General features: G+C 33.7%; 1 protein-coding gene across 1 annotated transcript; it reads right to left on the bottom strand.

The window, feature by feature from the left end:
• Window positions 1-1,420: 1,420 nt before the first annotated feature.
• On the bottom strand, window positions 1,421-21,203 carry LOC106057151 (propionyl-CoA carboxylase alpha chain, mitochondrial-like). The gene is made up of 21 exons (XM_056012491.1): window positions 21,033-21,203; window positions 16,386-16,496; window positions 16,111-16,227; window positions 15,866-15,979; window positions 14,899-14,952; window positions 14,627-14,795; window positions 13,667-13,745; window positions 13,414-13,516; window positions 13,202-13,296; window positions 11,863-11,945; window positions 10,452-10,663; window positions 9,986-10,060; window positions 9,481-9,625; window positions 8,888-8,998; window positions 6,683-6,785; window positions 6,458-6,560; window positions 6,249-6,347; window positions 5,898-5,951; window positions 4,585-4,725; window positions 3,497-3,574; window positions 1,421-2,602 (listed from the first exon to the last, which is right to left on the bottom strand). The coding sequence occupies exons 1-21, from the start codon at window positions 21,105-21,107 to the stop codon at window positions 2,534-2,536; spliced, it is 2,190 nt and encodes a 729-aa protein (XP_055868466.1). The 5' UTR covers window positions 21,108-21,203; the 3' UTR covers window positions 1,421-2,533.
• Between the last annotated feature and the right edge of the window lie 839 nt (window positions 21,204-22,042).

Below are 22,042 nucleotides of genomic sequence, written 5' to 3'. Positions count from 1 at the left end.
CAACCATTAATTATTCTAGTTGTAACTGTCTTAGATAATTTTCACTAAGATCATGATTTCATCTAATTATAGGAACAGATCATGGAGTAGGAAAGATAAGCCATATGTCAAAGTACACACTGATTAAGGGAAAGAAGGAGAAAATTAATAAGGGAAGTTAAACTACTTAATATTGAGTATCATGAACTATAGACATTAAGAACAAGACTTTCTGTGGCATCTATCTTTATAACTGATCTGATTGCAGTGTTTTAGGACTGATAAAGGGTTGCTATAGACACAAAACTTAATTAAATTTACAAAATACTTTTAAAAAAAAAAACAGCTTAATTTGAGTGAAATTGCATCACTTACTATGAATCAATGATGTAATTAGTTTTTAATAGAGCTAGACTAAATAATAAATTTGTATGATTGGAAATATTTGTATTTTATTTACTGATTACATTTAGAGCAACTTTCATGCTTATAGAATACTCAGTAAATTTTGGTCCAATCACTTTTTTTTTACCAGTGTTGGGGGGAGGTATGTGGGAGAAGATTTCTATTTTATTTTTTTTTTTAAGTTGCTGAGTCTGAATTCGTACTCTAAATCTCAAGCCTCTGTGATGGAAGGCTGAAGTGTTAGCCACTGAGCTATACAAATACTTATAGGTCTAGAAGTAGGTTTTATAGTCTCAAATGTCTAGCAATCAACCTAATTCTACACAAGGCTTACATATCTTAAATTAGCTTATACATTTCTATATAAAAACAAAATTAAATACTAATTGGTTAATTATACTACTTTATGGAGCAGAGACCTGGATAACCACAATCACCATGAAAAAAAATCCAGGTATTCATCAATACCTACCTGATGATTCTTATGATCCACTGGTCTGACAAGATCTCGAATAAGGAATTCCCGCAAAGAACAAAGCAGCAGCCCATTGAAGTAGATATCCTTCATTGATTGATCATACCATACCTGGTTAAGGGGCAGTCTCCCACAGAGTGAGGAAATGTATCATTCAGTTGTTGCCTTAATGGACACAAGTTGCCCACTTCAAGGCCATTTGTGTTAAAATGTTATTTAAATGTTGAAAAAGTTCATCCAGATAAGCTGGAGTGATGTGTGTGCTTACTGACACTTTTTCATAAGACTGCCCAAGGGGTGCAAGAGTTCCTAACAAGTTATCACATTTTTTATTTATACACTAATTTAAAGATATAAGGTATCTAGGGACAGTTTATGTATCAACCTGCAATACATTACACCACTTCACAATCTCTGTCCTGTAATTTTACCAACAAAGATTTTGTTAGGTTTTGCAGAACATGTTACAAATTAAGTCACACACCCACAGCTTCATTCACACACACACACACAAAAATTATACAGAAATCCCCACTGGTAATGAAATGAAGCAAAGCACGATTAAAAATGATGACAACTTTTTTATTTTGTGACCTCTGGGATTTATGAGGGACAGTAACAAGAAAAGTTCAACATTTCATGAACAAAAAAAAAATGTTTCTGAAAATGCTTGAAGTGCTGCTGCCTTAGTTTGATTTTAGCACTAAGAAACAACTGAGGTGTCCATGTGTCATCAGAATCTTTCATATAAAAAGAACATGTGCATTATAAATCTTGGATTTCTGCTTGAAGCCAGTCTTAATACTGAATAGATTTACCCCAACAAAACAACCAGCACAACTGAAATATCAGTTGAAACATTAAATAACCTGCACTGATCTATTTAAACTATCAATCTAGCTGCTAACTGAGTTGAATTTAGCAAAACTCATAAAAAAGAACTAGATTAAAATAAAAAACTCTTACCAATGGCTTCTGTAATTTTTAAAATTAACAAACTACTTAAATGATTGAAAATAATTTAAGAAACAAATAAATGAGCAAAATTAAATTTGTATGTTGTTTTTTTATTGGAATGAGCCTAAACATAACTGCCAAACTCATAGTAAACAAAACATTCAGCAGTGTAATATTTGTCTTTTTGGGCACAACTTTAATTGAACATTGTATTCATAACAAGGCAGCATGTAGAAGAAATATAAATGACATCCCCCTTTGTGATGAAGTAACAATGTTTCCCAAATGTAAAAAGTGTAAAATGCATCACATTTATAAAGTAACAAATGAATAACTCAAACAGTGTAGCTACATATTTGAAGTCTAGAATATTTCTCTTCAGTTCAACTTCAATCATGATAATAAAAAGAAAATATAAGACTGATTATTGAAACAACACCAATGCATAAATACATTCTATAATCATAATATCAGTTGTTTTCTTAAAACAGCACACATCCAATACAATGTGGAGCTTCACTCATAAGAAAAAACAAAACAAAATGGAGAACCGGTACCCTAATTAAACAGTGCAACAAGCACAATCATGTACCAGCAGTTCATTTACTTTGTGGGTCTTAGTTTGGAAAACTTGTCTAGGAATAATTCAAGTATCTGTATCCTTAACATGGTCAAACAATGTTGAACTGGAGATGAAGATGATAGGCTGGGATGTTGTTATTCTAGCTCAACAATAACATCGCCTTCATTGACTGTGTCTCCTGACTTGAACAGCACTTTCTTTACCTAGGTCATAGAACAAACAGGTTACAAAGCATTCGTATTTAGGAAATGAAAGATTTGTCAAACTAATGATGGTCTCATTGTCTTGGTGAAGAGGTCATTTACGCTGGGATGTGTATAAAATAGAAGCAGACGTCAGAATTATTCAAAGCGGGAAACAAACAAGTTATATAAGGGGGAAGTAATTTTTAAATGACCCATATCATAAACTGTGGAGAGTTGAACTAGGAAGTCACTAAAAGGTAACCCAATAGATCAGATGAGAGAGGAAAAAGGAGGAAGTGGGTCAAGAAATGAAATTAGGTACACCTGTCACAAAATTGGGGGTGTTAGAGAGTGTGTATGTGATTGTTGTCTGTCTATAAATGTGTAGATGCCAAACTGTTGCTGGTTATAAAACATGGATCATGAACAACTGGAGTCTTGTTTAAATGTACTGTGGCCTTTTTGTAATATATTAAGCTTCTATAATAAGCCAAGTCTGGTAACTCATTTGATAAAAGGATTAAGTAGGAAAATGGAAATGAAAACCATGGTTTTTTAAAAATGAGTTAATTATACAAAATTTTGTGGTTTCTGAGTTTTCAAACTTCTAGAGTCAAAACAAATAGCATGGTTGAGGCCTAGTTTACAAAGACTGTGGTATTATTTTAAGGTAAGATGTACATTTGATTTTCAGTAACACTTTTCTGCACTAGATTCAGGGTAGTAGTGTTAAAATGTCTCACTAAGTTATCTGTTACTTTCATTTTACTTATTCTGGACTTTCTAAAAAAAAAAAGAATTGCAATAGAAGTACCTATAAAATTATTTAGTTTTCACTAACATGATATTGAAACAATAAGCAGTAATATTATGTACATTTTTATTCCCTCAATCATTTCCAATAACATTTACCTTAGCCACTTTAAGACTCACTAAACTGTTCTGCATTTTCATTGCTTCTAGAACACACACTTCCTGGTTTTCAGCCACCTGTTAAAGAAAAGTGTACAAGTGGCACAATTCAACTCTTATAGAAACAAATAAACTATTTTAAAATTTTTGTAAAAACATTCATTTTAGGATCCTCTTCCAATAGATTTTATTGAAATGGAAAAAAAATATAATTCTTATTTACATTACATGTTGGCTCTAACAAGATCAAGAAACAGACATAGTCTAATGTATGTTATTGACCAGACTGTACAAGTGAGGTTGACTTTAGGTAGGTGTTTGTGCCAGGTCAAACATAAAATATGCTAAAGAATTTAACCACCATCATCAACCTCTTTTGGTGTTATTAACAATGAAACAATTTTACATTTTTTGCATGTAAGAATCAAATGTTAATTTGTACCATGACTAATGACAAAGAAGTGTTGACAAAAAAAAAACGATCTTGGGATTAGACTGAAGATTTCATTAAATGACACATTAGTTTAAATTGATGTTTTTTTTTGTTTTTTTTTTTATTACGTATCAAGCATTTTGGTTAATTGCAGTTAAAAAAAGTCGAGACCATTTTCACACTTAACTTTTTTAAACTAAATAATAATCTTTATATCCTTATTATCCTTCAGGAAATTTGTTTTACAAATTGAGCATTACACAAAACAAAAACTATAGAAAACTTAAGGTGTGTTTATACCAACTACTTTTGTAGTTTACATTTAAAAAATTGCATTTTATTTAATGTTTTGATTGTGTCTGTTTTTTATATCTTCTGTGATTTTAAAATTGTGAAAGTTGTGACCTAAAGGTGTTGTTTTTTTTTTGTATGCTTAGAATCTTTTTAGCTTTATAAACACAAGAAACATTTAATCTAAAAAAAAAATTTAAAAAAGACACATACACATTCGTATACAAATGGCCTTGAGAAATTGTATGCTTAGAATCTTTTTAGCTTTATAAACACAAGAAACATTTAATCTAAAAAAATTTTTTTTTTAAAAGACACACACATTCATATACAAATGAAATTGAGACATTTAGAGTCAACTTACCATATCACCAGCTTTAACACTGACAGATTTCAACAATCCTGGCATTGGAGCCAACACCATGGCACTGGTGTCCAAGACTTTTTTCTCAAGCATGTATTGACTAAGGTTAAATGCCAAATCATCCATAACTTTCACAGGGTACTAAAGGAGAACAAATTAGAGAATATTTACTATTTTCTGAACTTGGAAAACCTCAAAAAGCATTTATTTTGAAAATTTTTTTCAATGTTGATTTTTCTTTTTCAACAAAAAAAAAATTCTGAGCATTAGCCACAAAACTCAATCATTTTACTTTAAGTTGTTTTTTTTTAAATATGGCAAATTCAGTCATAAAATTAATGAGAGCCTTATTTACCCTAAAACAAGTTCACAAAATTAAAATTACAAAACATAGGCTAAACAGTTGGGCTGAAAAAAACAAACTAACTTAAAAAAACTAGATTGATTGTCTATTTTTTATTTTTTAAATATTTGGACCAGCAATAAAAAAGACCACAAAAAATAAATATAAAGTATAAAATCCTAAACCCATTGAAACAGTTCATATAAAGATGTCAGGTGAAATGGTGAGAATGAACTATGACTCTGGGTTTCTCATTTTGAGTTTTTGTAGCCAGAAGAAGTAGGTTGAAATAAATGATTTATAAAAAAGAAAAGACTTGGTATATCTGTACAATTGCTAAATTTGAAACTTCAGTGTACATTGTTTTGGGTAGACAGCACCTAGGCAGCATCATAGTAAATGATGGGGATGCCTATCATGACATAGCATGCTGCATTGGAAAGGCATTGGCTAGTAAATTAGGACAAGCCTAGCCACCAATTAAACAACCATCATCCCAACAGCGAGTCGATTATGTCGTCTGCAAAACTAAGACAGATTTTAGGAGTCCATTACAGAGGTCAGGTCACAAACAAAGAAATCAACCACTTAATGAGGATGTGACTGATCGTCACACGAGGTTTGCGGGACATGTCCTCCAGAGGATGAATCATGCATCCTAAGAGTTGCAATGACGTAAAGGCTAATACACAAGCAGGAGGACCTCAGAGCAGGCCTCTACAACATACTGACATAGTCTACATGTCATACAATATGAATGGCTCACAACGAACAGTCAATTTATAGTTAGTTTTGGTTCACAGTAAGATGTTTAGCCAGACCAAGTACAGTTCATTCAGTGAATATGAGAGATATGACTGAACAAGCAACCACAATGACTTATGTTGCTGAGTAAACCATTTATAGACACAGAAACCTTTAGTGCATTTATACTAAAGTTACTTTGAAATAAAGCATACTGAGAACTTACCACAGTCCCATGATAACGCAGATCATATTTACCACCACCAAGTCTATTGTGCACCTGTTAACAAACCAGATCAATGGACTGATACATGTTTTAAAATATTATGCATATAACTGAGAAGCAAAACAACAATTCAACAGAAAACAATGATAAAACAAGATTAAGATATTACAAGATGTTAAAAATTTTTAAATGTCTAAAGAGCAAGTTTAATTAAGACAATATGTAATATAATTAGGTCATATGAACAGAAGGATTTAAAGAGAAAGTAAGTGAAGACTGATGGAACCAGCAGACAACAAGTCAACATGTAATTAAAGAACTCCATGAAATGAGCCAAATGCAGGCACTAACCTGAAGCAATCTTTGGTCACCATTCAAACAGACTTCCATTAGTGGTGATGTAAATGACAAATTGCCCTTAATCTCATATACATCGCTATTGATGACAATCTTGAAAAGATGTTAAAAAATGATGTTTTATGAAATGGTAAAAATATAAACTATTGTGAATGTATCCATAAACCAGAATTCACTGGACATGTACAACAAAAGTTCCATACCTTGTAACCATCTGGTAATTTGGAAGCGTGAGCATTTATTCTGGCCTTGTTGATAATAACATTAAGTGACCAGCTATTGATTGATGAGCTAACATTAGGAATCCTGAATACAAATAAATATTACTAGTGAAATTTGTGTGTTGAACTAAAACCTAATGTCAATGTTTTCTTCTAAGTTGGCTTAAAAAGCTGTAGCTATCAAGTATTTCAAATGTAAGTTTTAACCTTTTCTGGTTTTGAAAAGCTCTACATCTTTGTTGATCCTTCAAATAGATAGCACAAGCTAAGGCTGTAAGTTCTTGACTTTCTTTGACAGAAAGAACTTTACCTAATTTACACAAAATGTAAAACATCTTGAAGCAAACGTTTATACTTTTTTTATGTATGCATTCAGCAACGCTTTGAGGCTAAAGCACTATTAAATCACCACCACCAAATTCACATTAGTAAATGTTCATTCTCCTGAAAGTTTAATAATTCATTGATTGATCTTTTTTCAATCATTTTTATATTTTTGTTTTCTAATTAGCCTTATAATATATTTGAGTATTTTAGTATCAAGTAGAAGACTAACTCAAAAGATTTATTAAAAAGCCATTTAAGAGAAACTAAGAAGCAGCTTTGCTATAATTACTCCACATCAATGAGTTAGAAAGTGTGTACAATTATATTACAATATATTATATTATATTATATATTAGCAATAGAAAAGTTAAAAACATAATTACAGGCACTTTATCATTTACTTAAAAAAAAAGTTTTAGCTTAGTACATAAGTAAATGTTTTGTCCTGTTCAAACATTCAAATAATCTTATGCTGCTAACTGAAAAAGGCTCTATACTATTGGTCTTCAATTTAAAAAAAACTTTTAAATAGCCAAATACAGATACTAAATATGTCATGATTAAGTTTTTTTAAGCTTATAACAGTGTTTAACAACGACCAGATTCAACCCATTTATGCTGAGTTTTTCATTGGGCTGGTAATCATGTGGATGGCCACAGCTGTGCTGAGTTTTCATACACATTCATTTTCTGGGATACATCTTATCCTCTCATGGACAGAGTTAGACACTGAATTGCAGATATTGGTGTTCTGCCATCTCATCAGGAAGAGATTAAAATCCTCTGAGAGCTAAAGATAGCTTTTCTGAACCACATCATGCCCCAAGATTTTTTGTTTCTATTACTTCCAAAGCTTCCTAAGTTGCATTAGTTATAAGACTTTACATTAGGAAAAACCTCTACCAGTAGAATTGAAATCTCTATCTGAAAATATAACAGAGCTGAGGATGGTCACATAAGCACCTGAAGATAATGCCTTTGATGTAAAAGGTCCATCAACCTCTACTACAGAGCAACCTTGCCAATCAAAGAGGATTAAAGCTAGAAAGTCTGGAAATGGAAAAGGGCAGTAAGCTCTCGAAACAATATACTTGCTGTCATGATTTTCTATTACATGTTGCCATCAGTGGAAATTTCAATCCACTGAACAAGTATTCCAACAGGTTAAACCTCTCATATCTGACATATTGATCGCACTGACAAAGCATCAACAGTGCTCAAGAAAAAGAGGTGCATTCAATTACAGAGTTGATGACTAAGGCAATATTGTACCCAGATGGCACAGTCTTGTGCTAATATTTGTCCTTTCATTTATTAAATGTGAAAAAAAATTCAAGTCCAGAAGCTAGACATGATTTACAACCATGGGAAGTGAGAAACAAATATTGGGTGTCAATCCAAGTCCTCAAAAAAATTATATTTTGAATAGGCCTTACAAAATGCATGGCAACTGCATACTACACCTAATTAGAAGCTAATGTACTTCTAAATGTTCAACCATGTATCACATTCCATTATTTGGAGAGTCTAAGGTCATCCTGCAGACCATGGAGGATCAGTAAAACCTTCTCACAAGTGCAACATTTAATTCATTCTATGGAGCTTGAATCATATGAAAGTAAATCAGGGAAAGCTAACACTGTTCTAGGTCAGAAAAACACATTGTTTCCAGGTGAAAAATGTCTTGTTGCTTGTGTGTGAAATGATTTGCCCAATATCACAGTAAGTAGAAGGCAATAATTTGAAATGCTATGTATTTAGCTTTCCCTTAGTTTCCTATATTGGAATATTACATGAAAGAATGTAATAGTTCTCTTCAGCTTCATATTTGTTGTATTTTTCTACCCAACATTTATGAATTTAATGAAAAAAAAAACAACTTCTGCATAAATGGCTTTACAAACAAAAACAAAACACAAACTGCTACCCCACGTTTAAACCATTGTTTACAGACACAAGTTATACAAGTTTGATTTTTTTGCTTAAATGTCTGTCTTAAGCATTATCTGAGGTTGTTAAATTTGTAGAATACACAACAACAAAAGATGCATTTGAGAATAAACATTTCTTTAGTTGCTGACTGACCTTTGAATCCATCAGGGAACACTTCTGGTAAATAATTAGTACTAATGTCACCCTTGACAAATCTTTCTTCAGTCAGAATATCACGAAGTAGAGGTATGTTGTGTGTAACACCTGAAACAATACAATAGAGACCAGTCAGGTTTGCAACATTTCATGTTAGCTTTCCTTAGGGTTTTACTTAAGTCTCACAGTGGACTCTTTTTAAAATTTTTTAATTATTCAAAAAAAAAAAAGTTAAATAATTCAAATACTAGGTTACTATATTATATTAAACATGCCTAAATGAAACCAGCCATCACAAACTCCTGGAACTGGGTTATAATGTAATATATAACTGATCCCTTATAAGTTGAGTAAAACAAGTTGTTGACAATTTCAAACTGTGCTGGAGAGAGAAGTAATAGAGGCAAGAAAATATGGCCAGCCAGCAGAGGGAAACATTTACTTATCTCAAAACATATCAGGTTCAGAAGGATCTGGTAAACAATCTCATATTTGAATACAATCTCTAATGATACAAAACTGCGACATTCAGAAGTCAACATTAAAATGCCATCTTACTTAAAGCTGTTAGCTGAATAGCACACTATTACCTTTAATAACATAAGAATCTAATGCTTGGATCATATTGTCCATGGCTGCAGTCCTGTCCCTGCCGTAGGTCACCAGTTTACAAATCATTGGGTCATAATAAATGCTGATATCACTGCCCTCCATGATGCCACTGTCACAGCGGGTCTAGAATGAGACAAATATTTTGAAATGAAAATAAACTGAATATTAACTCCAGATGTACTATAGCATGAGGGTACATATTAGACACAGGATATTATTTGTTCATGTGTAATGCACTATAGTAAAACATTTCCTCCAGCAAAGTAAAGATATAATTAAAACATTACAATGTCATAGTAGGTCTACAGTGAGACAAAAGCATTACATCCTAACAGCAGGTCTACAGTGAGACAAAAGCATTACATTCTAACAGCAGGTCTACAGTGAGACAAAAGCATTACAATGCCACAGTGAGACAAAAACATTACATCTAAGCTCCAAGCAATGCAATGTTATTTTTATCCATTCACATCATTGTCTTACATTTTTCAGATGAGTTGGTTCTACATAACGAGATAATCTTCCTATAGAAGGCATTCCAAAACTCTTGTATGGATCCTGAAAAAAGGGATACATGGTTACATTATATCAAAATGAAATAATTGACACACAGATTTTACCTTTCCTATTAACTGGTAAACTATTTGACAATAGATCAATTTATTTTAGATCTCACAGTTTAATATAATATACATTAAATGTCACTTTGGTAGTCTTATAGTGTTTTTTTTTAAATTGGTACCCTTAATCATTAGCCAGATACATGTTAATTTTGGCATGTACAGAAAATAGCTTAAATTTACTGCAACATGTCTCAGTGTCTAAACTTTAAATTAAGAGTTTGATCAATCTAGTGATTTTAGGAATAAACTTGTTCTATTTCATAACTAAGAACATATAAGATGTTTATATTTTTAATGTTAAAATAGCAACCAAAAAAAAGTCTTACTTCAGCATAAACACGACATTCTATGGCCCAGCCATCAACTGGTATATCTTTTTGCTCATGTAAAAGTTTATGATTTTTGGCCACTCGTAACATTTGATGTACTATGTCGACACCAGTAATCATCTCTGTTATTGGATGCTCTACTTGCAATCTTGTGTTCATCTCCAGGAAATAGAAATTTTTATTTTTATCTACAAGAAACTCAACAGTGCCTGGAAAAGAAAAAGTAAAACTCTTAGATATGGCAATATACAAAGCAATTGAAAATATTAATTTCAATATCTAGTGAAAAATTAATGATTATCTTTCCTGCCTTAGCAAAACCCTCACCACAGAGAAATAAAACAAAAAACCCTTATGAAAATTATTGAATAAGAGGTCACAGCAAAGCCTCACTAAGTCTTTTGAAGCATTATAAAGGAGTATCCCTTTCTTTAAATATTAAATACTTTGGGCAGGCAGGGCTCATTAGCCATGGCTGGCTACTCACCTAGGAGAAGGAAAACTCTGAATTCAAACCTCTAGTGCCTTGCAGCTATACCCAATCATGGGAAAGGCTTCGGGAGTCAACCCTGGGGAAAAATCAGAAGCCAGCAACTCTTAGGCAGTTTGCAGCAACCAGTGCTACACCCTGGCAGAGCCTGCAATGCCGCTGACTCGAAATTGTTTTGGCACTTGCCGTTCCTTTGGATATATCAGCTGCGTGGAAAGGGGGAACTGATGTGTGGGCGGCATCATTTCGACCACAGCTAATGCCCAAGAGTTCATCTTATTTCCATAAGATAATCCGTAGTTGCTTGGCGACTGAAGGAGGCCATACATATAAATACTTTATTCTTCTACATCTGTCCAAAATGTTAGACCTTCTTGTACTTTTGCTTTCACACTATTAATCCACATTTTTGGTACGTGCTTGCTTATATCATGCATATGCTCTCAGGACTAAGTTGACTGACTGGATGCTATTTTTACTAGTTGACCAAACCACTTGAAATGTTAGATCATCAATTATTTGATGTATCGTTGCTGCTGTGATCTGGTTGAATTTAGTCTGCTGGTTTCATGTGGGATTATGTTCTGCTTTGTGTATATTTAAATAATTTTACAAAAGCACATTAAAAACTCTTAATGTATGACCCCAACCAAACAAGCATTTTCATTACTGAAGCTAACATTAAGAAGAAGTCAATTTTAAAGTGAAATTCTCAAAGCTGGTTGTTATGAAAATTATATGCTGTATCGGTTGTCGTTCTTATGTTTACATGTGCTTGTAACTCGTCCGTAAGAATGTGTTCACGAAATGTGTGTTGTGGAGTCATTCAGTGTATTAATGCCATACTAAGCGGACACATTTTCGAATCTGTTATCATTATGTTCATAACACTGGTTAAAGGAAAGAAAAACAGCCTACCAGCTGAATCGTAACCAACAGCCAGAGCCAGTCTGCAAGCTTGTTCTCCCATAGCCTTGCGAGTTTGGGGATCCAAAAATGTGCTAGTAACAAAAGCAAAAAAAAAAAAACTTAGAAAAAATTTTAATCTCTTAGATTAGTTTAGAGAATTTGTTGCTGTGAGATTCAAAATGAGCACAGCTGACAAGATTATTCTCCTTACTGCTCAGTAAACATCTTTGTGATCCATTGTTCTTGAGACCAATGTGATTTGGTGGTGGTGTGGCATGCATTCTTAAAAATTTGAATGACATGCCTACGACCTCATAGTAGGGAAGAGAAAATATCTGATTTAAAGACCAGTGTGTTGGTGGATCCAGTCATTCAAGCAAACTGCATTGAGTGGCCCATATTTGAATTGGAAAAACCTTTTGTTAAATTTATGTAATCTAAAAATACCATAGGTGTTAAAAATGAATATATGATTTGATTTGTTGATTTGAGGCACATCGGCACAATTTAGGCCATGTCGTGCCTGCAGTCCCTTAAGGACTACTCTCTCTCTAAACAGCAAGGGCCAGATTCTATACAGTAATATAATTAAAATTAAGGTCTATTCACAGTTAAAATAGTAAAGGTAGTAAAAATTTAAATATTTGGTAAAAATCTAATGTAAATAGTGTATGTTCACAAATTCAGAAATCACATCTTCGTAGATAGCCCCACTTCCCGAATAAAGCCCAGTACCTTCCCAGGGTCGACATTATTAAATAGTGTTTTTAGATTAGTAGCTCTAAAATGTTTCGCCCTGACATCCTGGTATCTGGGGCAATCAACGAGGATATGTTCCACGGTGAGGCGAGAGTCACAGTACTCGCAAAGTGGGGGCTCCTCTCTCTTCAGTACAAAAGAGTGCGTGATGTAGGTGTGGCCAATCCTAAGTCTGGACATGGTTGTGCTACCACGCCTTGTCAGACCCTTAGATGTGGGCCGCCACCTGACATCCGCCACAATCTGCCTGAGTTTACTGTGAGTCTCAGCCTCCCATCGGTTCTGCCACTCTCGATAGGTGGCAGAGGCAATACTTTGTCTCAGGTCCGAGTAGGGGATTTGGGTTCCTGACACCGCATGATTTAGGGCTCTCTTTGCTTCTCTGTCTGCGGCTTCGTTTCCCTCAATGCCAACATGGGAGGGGACCCAGATGAAGGTGACATCCCTACGGTCGGCTGTTATAAAAAATGAATATAAAGTCATGTATGACACTTCCAATGAAAAATATAATAAACAATGACAGATATCCTTGTTGAGAAGATGTAAAACAGTTTATATAGGCCGACAGTTCTGTTTTTGCTATTATTACCTTGGAGCCTCTTCTATTACTTTCTGATTCCTTCTCTGAATGGAACATTCTCGTTCATTAAGCCACAAGCTATTTCCATGTTTGTCACAGAGAACCTTAGAAAGTACAAGTAAAGAATATTATTAGAATTTACAAATTAAATTTTTTTTTGTTAGTTCAGCAATATGGTGTTCCCTAAAGTACTCAGACTATTATTAAGCGAAAATGTTTACCTGAATCTCAATATGTCGGGGACAGACAATGTATTTTTCAACCAACATTCTGTCATCTCCAAAGCTTGATTTAGCTTCTTGTTGTGACAAACGAAATGACGTTCTTCAATAAAATAATTAGGTCATTAAGAAATGATATAATGATAATAGAGAATTTTTTCAAAAAGATTTTTTTTTCTGAAAAATAGAGACTACTGCTTTAAATTGGCTATTCCAGTTTAATTTGATTCTCAATGAGTACACAATCACTTACCTAGCTTCATTGTCATTATGAGCTATTCTCATGCCTTTACCACCTCCACCTGCTGAGGCTTTGATCATAACAGGATATCCTGAGAGAAAAGTTGATAATAATTAGAGGAGTAATCAAAAAAAAAAAATGTAACTTGCATAAATAACTTAAAATAATAAAATACTGAGGTATAAAAAAATATCCCTGATTAACAAAAGTAGTATAGTAAGCAACAACAATTGGCTAATAGAATGTTCCTTTAGGGTGTGATGGTTGAGTGGTTAGCGCTTGACTTTCAAACTGAAGGATCTCAGGTTCAAATCATGGTAAAAAAATGAGATTTTGTGGGAAGCGTGGTCGAGAGGCTAAGTGCGCTTGAACTTGGCTTGTCTTGGCTACCTAGAAGGGGGCTCGAGGTTTGACACCCGACTCTGGCAGAGTTGCGTTTACTGAGCGCCTAAAGGCAGCACGGAAAACCAACTCCTAGATACCCCCTCCCCCCCACTGGTCCACAAATGAGATTGGACCAAAGCGCTCTGAGCATGCTATAAGCATGAAAGTAGTGCTATATAAAAGCTATAATTAAATATAAAAGCTATAATTATTTTAAATTTCAAGGATTTTAGAGCGCCCTTGAATCCATCCTACTTGAATGTGTACCTGACATTAGTTGATGTAAATTAAAAACAGTTGGTCATTGTAGTGGCCACATGACATTCTCGTTAACCATGAGCCACGGAAACAGATGACCTTACATCATCTGCTCCATAGATCACAAGAACTCAAAGGGGAATTTTAATTCTTTTTAGAATATATATATGTTACTAAATGATAACTGAGAAAAATAGTAGTATAATACAAGACACAAATTGAACAATAATAATTGGATAACTTTCTTAATTTAATAAATGTATAACAGGACATAATATATCCCTTTTAAATTCAAAAAAAAAATGGGGGTTTGTAATGTCCAGCTATTACCTATCTGATTGGACAGTTTAACACAGTGTTCAGCATCTTCAACAACACCATCAAATCCAGGGATCATGTTGACTTGAGCTTTGGTGGCAATGCGCTTACTTTCAATTTTGTCCCCCATAGCTTTGATGGCTTTACTGTTTGGTCCAATGAAAGCTACTCCAATTTCATCCTGTTGGAATATACACCAGGGTGTAGGATGGAAAGTTAATCATTTTAAATGGCATCATCAAACAATTAAAACATTGAAACAAAAAATAATTTTAACATCTTACAAGTTTAGCTGCAAATTCTGTGTTTTCAGAAAGAAATCCATAGCCAGGGTGAACCTGTAAACAGACAAAATAATTAGCTTGACGATGATCCTTTTATTTATTTTAGTCCCTCATAAAGTGCATCTTTCATGCTTATAGCATATGCTCAGTGGGTAATGGTCCAATCTCATTATTCATGAAATTATTTTATCTTTAAATTTAACAAAGAATTGGGAAGATTATTACTGATGGCTGAGTTCCCATAAAAGTATATTAGAGACCAGTTCAGTTTTTATAAACTTATAAACTTTTTTGCAAAGACAAGAATCAGGCATAGAATTTTTTTTAGTCATTTTTGTCTAGTTTTTTTTTTCATTGCCATTTGAGTTCTTTCTTTCTCAAGCTAGATATTTTCAAAAAAAAATTTTTTTCTAAAGTTGCACAATTTTCTTGAATACTTTATGAAAGAAGCTAAATGGCAAAAGCCAAATGGATGATACATACATATTGAACATAAATGAAAAACAGCACCCGGGACCAAGTTTTTAAATGAGAAAAAGTAGTGGATTAAATGCGTCAAAAATAAGGGACTGCGCCGACCAAGGCTCGAACCAGTGACTCTGGAAATGACAACACCTCCTAATAGTAATGCACTGCAAAGCCAACTTAACCTCTCGACCATCGGAATGTCCAATAAACCATTCTTCTGGTCCAGAGTTATTCGCCTGTATGCAAATAATCACCCCAGTGGTCAATGGTCACATGCCCAGCTAGCCCCGCCCCCACCTCGCCACACATGTGTTCACTAACAATTTCAACAGAGCCAATATAGACAGCTGTTAGGCATGTATTACAAAACAATGGCTCTATCTAACTGTATCTCTCATTATGACAAGTGGACAACATAAATACACTACATATAGAAGCTTCAGTGAGTACGACCAATTAAGCTGTTTTTTTATCTTAATGGAAACAGTAGACTACATACCGCTTGTGCACCCGACTCTTTGACTGCATTCAATATTTTATCCATTCGAAGATAGCTCTCACTTGTTTGTGCTGGCCCAATACAAATGGCTTCATCTGCCATACGAGTGTGGAGCTGATTTAAAAAAAAAAAAATAAATAAATATATCTAGCAGAAAAAAAAAATATACCATACTTAAGAATGTAGAAAACATTTTATACAATTAAAATAGAGAAATTAAAAGTTAAAATAACTATGAAACTTACAGCCAAAGAGTCTACTTCACTGTGGACTGCCACTGTTTTGATGCCAAGCCTCTTGCATGTTTTGATCACTCTACAAGCAATTTCACCTCGATTGGCAATCAAGATTTTCTCAAATTTCTAGAAAGAAGAAATAAATTATTTGAAAATACTTTAGAAAAACATATTTATACCTTTAGAAGCATGTTGTTTTTGTATACCTTTAGAAAAATGTTATATACCTTTAATACCTTTAAAATCATATTATTTATAGAAGAATAAAAAAAAACATTTCTTACAGATTCATTAGCCACAGATTTGTCATTCCAATACATATCTCTGTCATACAGCCTCATGGTGGTACAAAGTGTTCGCTTGTGACAACTAAATTTATTACTTGTGTTAAAATACTGTAGATAAAAAATAAGTCCATTAAATTATTTATAAAAAGTTTAATGTATTTTTAAAAAAATATGATGCTAGTGAAAAGTATATCGAACAAATTTTAATCATCATATTTAATAAGGGAATATTTAAGAGTTAGATGGGATTCAATTTTCAGGATAGTTAAGGCTAACCAATGTTATAATAAGGCTTTTCTTCGAGTCTGAAGATTGATGAGGAATGCAGTATTTCCTGTGGTACACAGCCCCAGCTGTGACTTACATTTTAATAGCCATTAAAAAATTGATGTATTGTTCTAGCATATAATGCAGGACATGTTTTATATGACCACTCTCTATACAAAGTTGTAAACTGAATCCTTGCAAGTTAATAATGATTAGAAATTTATGTATAATTAGCAATAAAACAATCACTTTCACATTTATAACAAGAGAAAGCAACAAATTACAAACACCTGTACTGTACTACTAGCTTTAATTCTTTTTGACAGCATGCTTCATGTCTAAAGTGCTTAAATATTACAATCCCCACAGAAATTTATTGATATTTTCAGTACCTTTAGCTTGCTCGATGTAGCCTTGAGATGTAGCAAGGAAATTAACATTGACTAGGATTAGAATACTTATTATCATCAATACTGTTTACATTGCAGATTTATTTTATTATGGAACAGTCCAAGTTTTATATGGTTTCAAGATCAAAAGATTTTCAATCAACTGATCTAGACTATGCCAATGATATTTTTTTTTATGCAAAAGGCAAAATAAATATGAAAATGTGATGAATTGTTTGGGTATTGGGTTAACCAAGAAAAACAAAGAAATGAACATATCTACAGTGGATAAGTAATCAACAAGATTTAAGATTTTATATACTTAAGACAATTATACAGTAAGTAAAAGTGTTCCTTAGACAAATGGATTAGGCTTTAAAAAAATGTAATACTTCAAATATGTCAGAGAAGATCTTCAGGTGTCATTTACTTTGAAACACAAGGTTGTACAACTATGATAATAACCTTCTGTCAATGGCTGAGATAGATCCTGTCCTTTCAATCAAAGTACACAATACAGACAAGTCCCTAAATTGTGAAGAAGTCTGTACCCCAGTGCCACATACATTGTAAAAATATATTTTTATATTACTTTTCAAGTTTCTTTATGTATGTAGGATAGTTTGACTTTTTAAAGGGTCCAAAAAAATTTTCAAAAGTCAATTTTTTTTATAGCGTTTGTACAGAAAAAAATGTTTAAGATTAATATTGTAATCTGTCAACAATTTGTATTCTCATGTAGATAAGCCGTCAATAAAAAGCTTAGAACTGCATAGCCAGAAAGTTTTTTCTCATTATAAAATTCTAATGATAATTAGAACTTTTTATAATAAACATTTTGTTTTCACTATTATATATAAATGCTTTACTTTAGTGTATATATAGTATACATTCCCCCTGCTTTCTACTATCCCTTGTCATCCTAAAACCTGCTCATGTTTCCTCTTCCAGCTGTTGGTTGTATTCATTGGTATAGCATTCAGCATTATGTTGTTTGTTTGTTGGGATTGCTCCTATCTGTGCTTATTTGAGACACGAAGACCCTTGTTGCACATGCATTTCTATGAGTTGTGAACCATGTTTCGGATGAGTTTTTAAGAGATGTTTTTTTTAATGCATTGAAGCCACATCACAGCTAAGATTATACTTTTGGGGAGCCAGCATAGGCCTAGAAATCATCCAACATTATGCACTATGACTATGTATTAAGATCCACCATGGTATACTCAGTATTAAGAACATATTGTGTGTATAGTCAGTGATGGTATCATATGATTTTGTCCTGTTTTGAGAACGAATCACCTGCATTATTAGGGAATGCCCAGGAAATGTATTTATTTATAACAAAGTAAGAAAGCATAGAATCTGTCAAGCCATAATATAAATATATACATATACAGTGGCCTAGCATCCACGGCATGAAGGGGTTCAATGAACCCGGTCCCATGACCATTTAGGGGCCCACACTCGATGGTGCAACAATCATAGAGCCAGGGCCAGATTTACTTCTATGCAACATAAGCTCTAACTTAGGTCATCCAAGAAATATTTAGTAGTTATACAATATCTAGACTTGTATGGGGCCCCATATCTCAAATAGCTTAAAGGCCTATTGTAGTAGTTACATACAATGTATTGACTTCTTTGGGGCCCCATATCTCAAATAGCTTAAAGGCCTTTTGTAGTAGTTACATACAATATATTGACTTCTTTGGGGCCCCATATCTCAAATAGCTTAAGGCCTATTGTAGTAGTTACATACAATATCTGGACTTGTATGGGGCCCCATATCTCAAATAGCTTTTTAAGGCCTTTTTTCAAGTCTAAATACAGCACTGTATGGCACGTAGGGGTTTCATATAAACTGGTCACATGACTAATGACCAATTGTGGCCTACCTTAGACTGTATCTTTGTAAAAAATGGTTAAAAAATCAAACTTTATGTTAATATCAAAGCATTTAACCCATGTTTTCAGATAGAGTCATTGTAAGGAACTGCTTTCATCAGGTTTATTGTAATGTGGTGATGGTGCGTTGGTGGTGACGGTTGGGTCCCATACTCCCATTCTTTCTTTTCTTCCCTCTATAACCATTGATAGTATTACCTTTTTTTTTTTTTAAAGAAAGCTTTTTTTTTTATTTTTCTATTACCTAAAATCTAGATTTTGACTTAAAATTAGATATTAAACAAGCAAAGGAAACAACATATTCTGTTTGTTACTTAGGGAAACGTTAAAGATGTTGACTTTTTGTGCTACTTGTTGTGACTGAATTGGGGAGAAGGTTTGTAACATACTTTTAAGATAGAGCGATAATTACATTTATCGAGAAATAGTGTCTTTCACTTAAACGGCTGCTTTGTCGTCTGGTATGTGCACTGGAAAGTCGTTCGGATGGTCTCTGTTTTATACCCTGACACAGCATCAATGTTTTCTTGTTTTCCAACCGAAACGTCAAAAAGAAAAATGAAAGGCCTACTAATGACTTAACTTCATTAACAATCTTTCCAAACATAACTTACAAGCAACATGAAAGATTGAGAACGGTGGATGATGCAAACATTGAAGAAGTCTACAATTACAGATTGAAAGTAACTCATTGCATAGTGAATGTTAGTTTTGACTTAAATAAGCAACAACCTTTCTTTTAGTGGTCATCGCAAAGAGTATCGTTTAGGTGACAAGTAACAACGAAAATGTCTTAGCAGTACAGAAATTCTTAAGAAAACAAAAACACAACCCTTTACTTCGACCCACAGATTCAAAAGGAGATAATGTTGGGCAATGTAATTTTATCCAAATACCTAAAGGAGATCCAATCTGCGCCATTTACTCTATCATGGTTAACAGAAATCAAAGAGATTTAAAAATGTATTAAATTTGCAATATTTTCTGAAAATGTTTTGTGAGCTATGATGATGAACTACCCATCATATAGTCATTTGTAGGTTTTTATATTTGTGAGAACCAGAAGTCTGCAGGATTGAGAGAATAAATACTCTCTAAAATATGGCCATCTTTCTTTAAATTACTCACGATGCCAAGGCAATGATGGTTTTTAAATATGAGCAGACAGTACGATAGCCTTCAGCAAAAGCACATTAGGTTCACTGTGCTAAACAGTACTTAAACATGGTCTTAAATGATTCTGTCAGCTGTGCTCATGAAGTTCCATAGGAATGTCTTTTGGTAAATGTACCAATGCATAAAAACTACTGAATTTCTTTGTCACACAAAAATTTGTCATATGGGCGGGGGGAGGGGCCCATCAACATATTCTTGAACTCGGGCCCACTGGTACCTTGCTACACCACTGTACATATAAATATGGATTCTATATTATATAGTCTATATATTATAGTATAGTCTATAGCTATAGTATGTTTGATGTTACTATTATAATTAGATCTACTAGTAGTACTAGGGGTGGGACTCTCAGATTATTTATCATTATTTGGCTGATATTTGGTAGACCTAGATTGAGATTCTATCTCAGTAATACTAATTTGGATCTAGACTGTCTAGACTCTATACTATAGACTAATAGACTAGTCGTCACTAGTCACTAGTGTGACTAGGAGCAGTAGTTTTAGGAGGTTAGAGGAGAGGTAGATGATAGATTATTATTTATAGAGGTCTAGATTGATAGATCTAGATAAGTCTAGATCTAGATCTATATAAATTTAATAATATAGTTATATAAATTATTATTTAAATCCTCTAGATCTAGATTTTATAGCTTTAATTTAATTCGATTCTTAGGTTTCCTTTGTGATCGGTGACGGTGTCTTGTGCCTGAGCAGCTTGGGCCTTGGCTTGAGTTGAAGCCGGGGCCTGTGTTGACTGTGTGTGTGACTGTGACCTTTCTTTTGGACAACGGTAAAATCTATCTACAACATTAACCATTCAAGTCTAGCTATCTAGACTTATCTTGCATACGCAAAGTTTATCAAATCACAAAATATCCATTAAAACGGACAATGTTTACCTTTATATACTGAAAAAGCCCTATGACGGCTCTTCCCTTTAACTTGTATCCGTGGTATTTTATAGGAGCAGCCATATCACAGCCGATATTTTAAAATTTTGGAGTCAACCTTAGAAATCATACAGTAGTAAACTGAGTGCTCTTGACCTATTTTGCTGATCTTGTATTTTTCATGCAGGGGGTTCACTAATAGTACCTTTTAGACTAGTGTCTAGTCTATATATAGAATCTAGATCTTGAGATCTCCAAATCTAAATATTGTTGAATGTGACGATGTTATGATTTACATTTTTCAAGGCTTGTTCATTTTATCACTTTCACGTTTTATTTATTTCACAATAAAAAATATAACAAAAAAACACGCATAATCAGAAAATCGTATATAGGTTATGCTATCATGAGGCTGCGACATGTAGACGGTAACTAATTGTTGTCTAGTAGTAGAACTTATCCAAACTATATTTTTATAGAGAGTTAAATCTATATTTATATATTAATAAAGGTAAAGTCCTCGATTCCAAAGATTAAGGATGCGTGCAGTGATTCACATGCCTATAGATGCAGAATGCAGACCCAGTTGAGACCTGCATATTTTGCCGCATCTCGTGCAGACAAATCTGTTGTTCGCTAGCGGTCTATTTAACTTTTCTTTCTGTCTTCTGCGCCTGTCTTTAATAATGGCTTTTCTTTGAGTCTCCGATGTTTGTACCGCAGCCTTTGCGAGAACTCTCCAACTGTCTCTTCCAGCTACTTTTCTCTATGCCAAGTGAGGGCGAAATGGCGCCTGAGTTGATCTTAATAGCGCTTACCTCTGTTACGCCGTCTCCTTTAAGCTCGCCAAAGAAGATCGTATATTGGCATGCGGTCGTCTCCCACGCAGGATAAGTGTCCGACCCACAGCAGCTGTCGAATGGAAATTAGTGCTTCCATATTGTCCACACCGGCCTCCAACAGAACATAGTTATTTGTGATGTAGTCTTGCCAGCATATGCCCATCATGAAGCGAAGAC

Source organism: Biomphalaria glabrata, chromosome 15 (assembly GCF_947242115.1).
Source record: "Biomphalaria glabrata chromosome 15, xgBioGlab47.1, whole genome shotgun sequence".
NCBI lineage: Eukaryota > Metazoa > Mollusca > Gastropoda > Planorbidae > Biomphalaria > Biomphalaria glabrata.
Note: the sequence above shows the minus strand (reverse complement) of the source record. Positions and strands in the feature narration are given on the sequence as shown.

Excerpts from the sequence above, each read along its gene's own strand:
- LOC106057151 (XM_056012491.1), bottom strand. The coding sequence starts at position 21,107 with ATGGCTGCTCCTATAAAATACCACGGATACAAGTTAAAGGGAAGAGCC. Across the intron at positions 8,999-9,480 it reads AGATTCTTATGTTATTAAAG|GTGTTACACACAACATACCT; the intron begins GTAATAGTGTGC and ends GTATTGTTTCAG. Across the intron at positions 6,786-8,887 it reads GTTCCCTGATGGATTCAAAG|GTAAAGTTCTTTCTGTCAAA; the intron begins GTCAGTCAGCAA and ends TGTGTAAATTAG.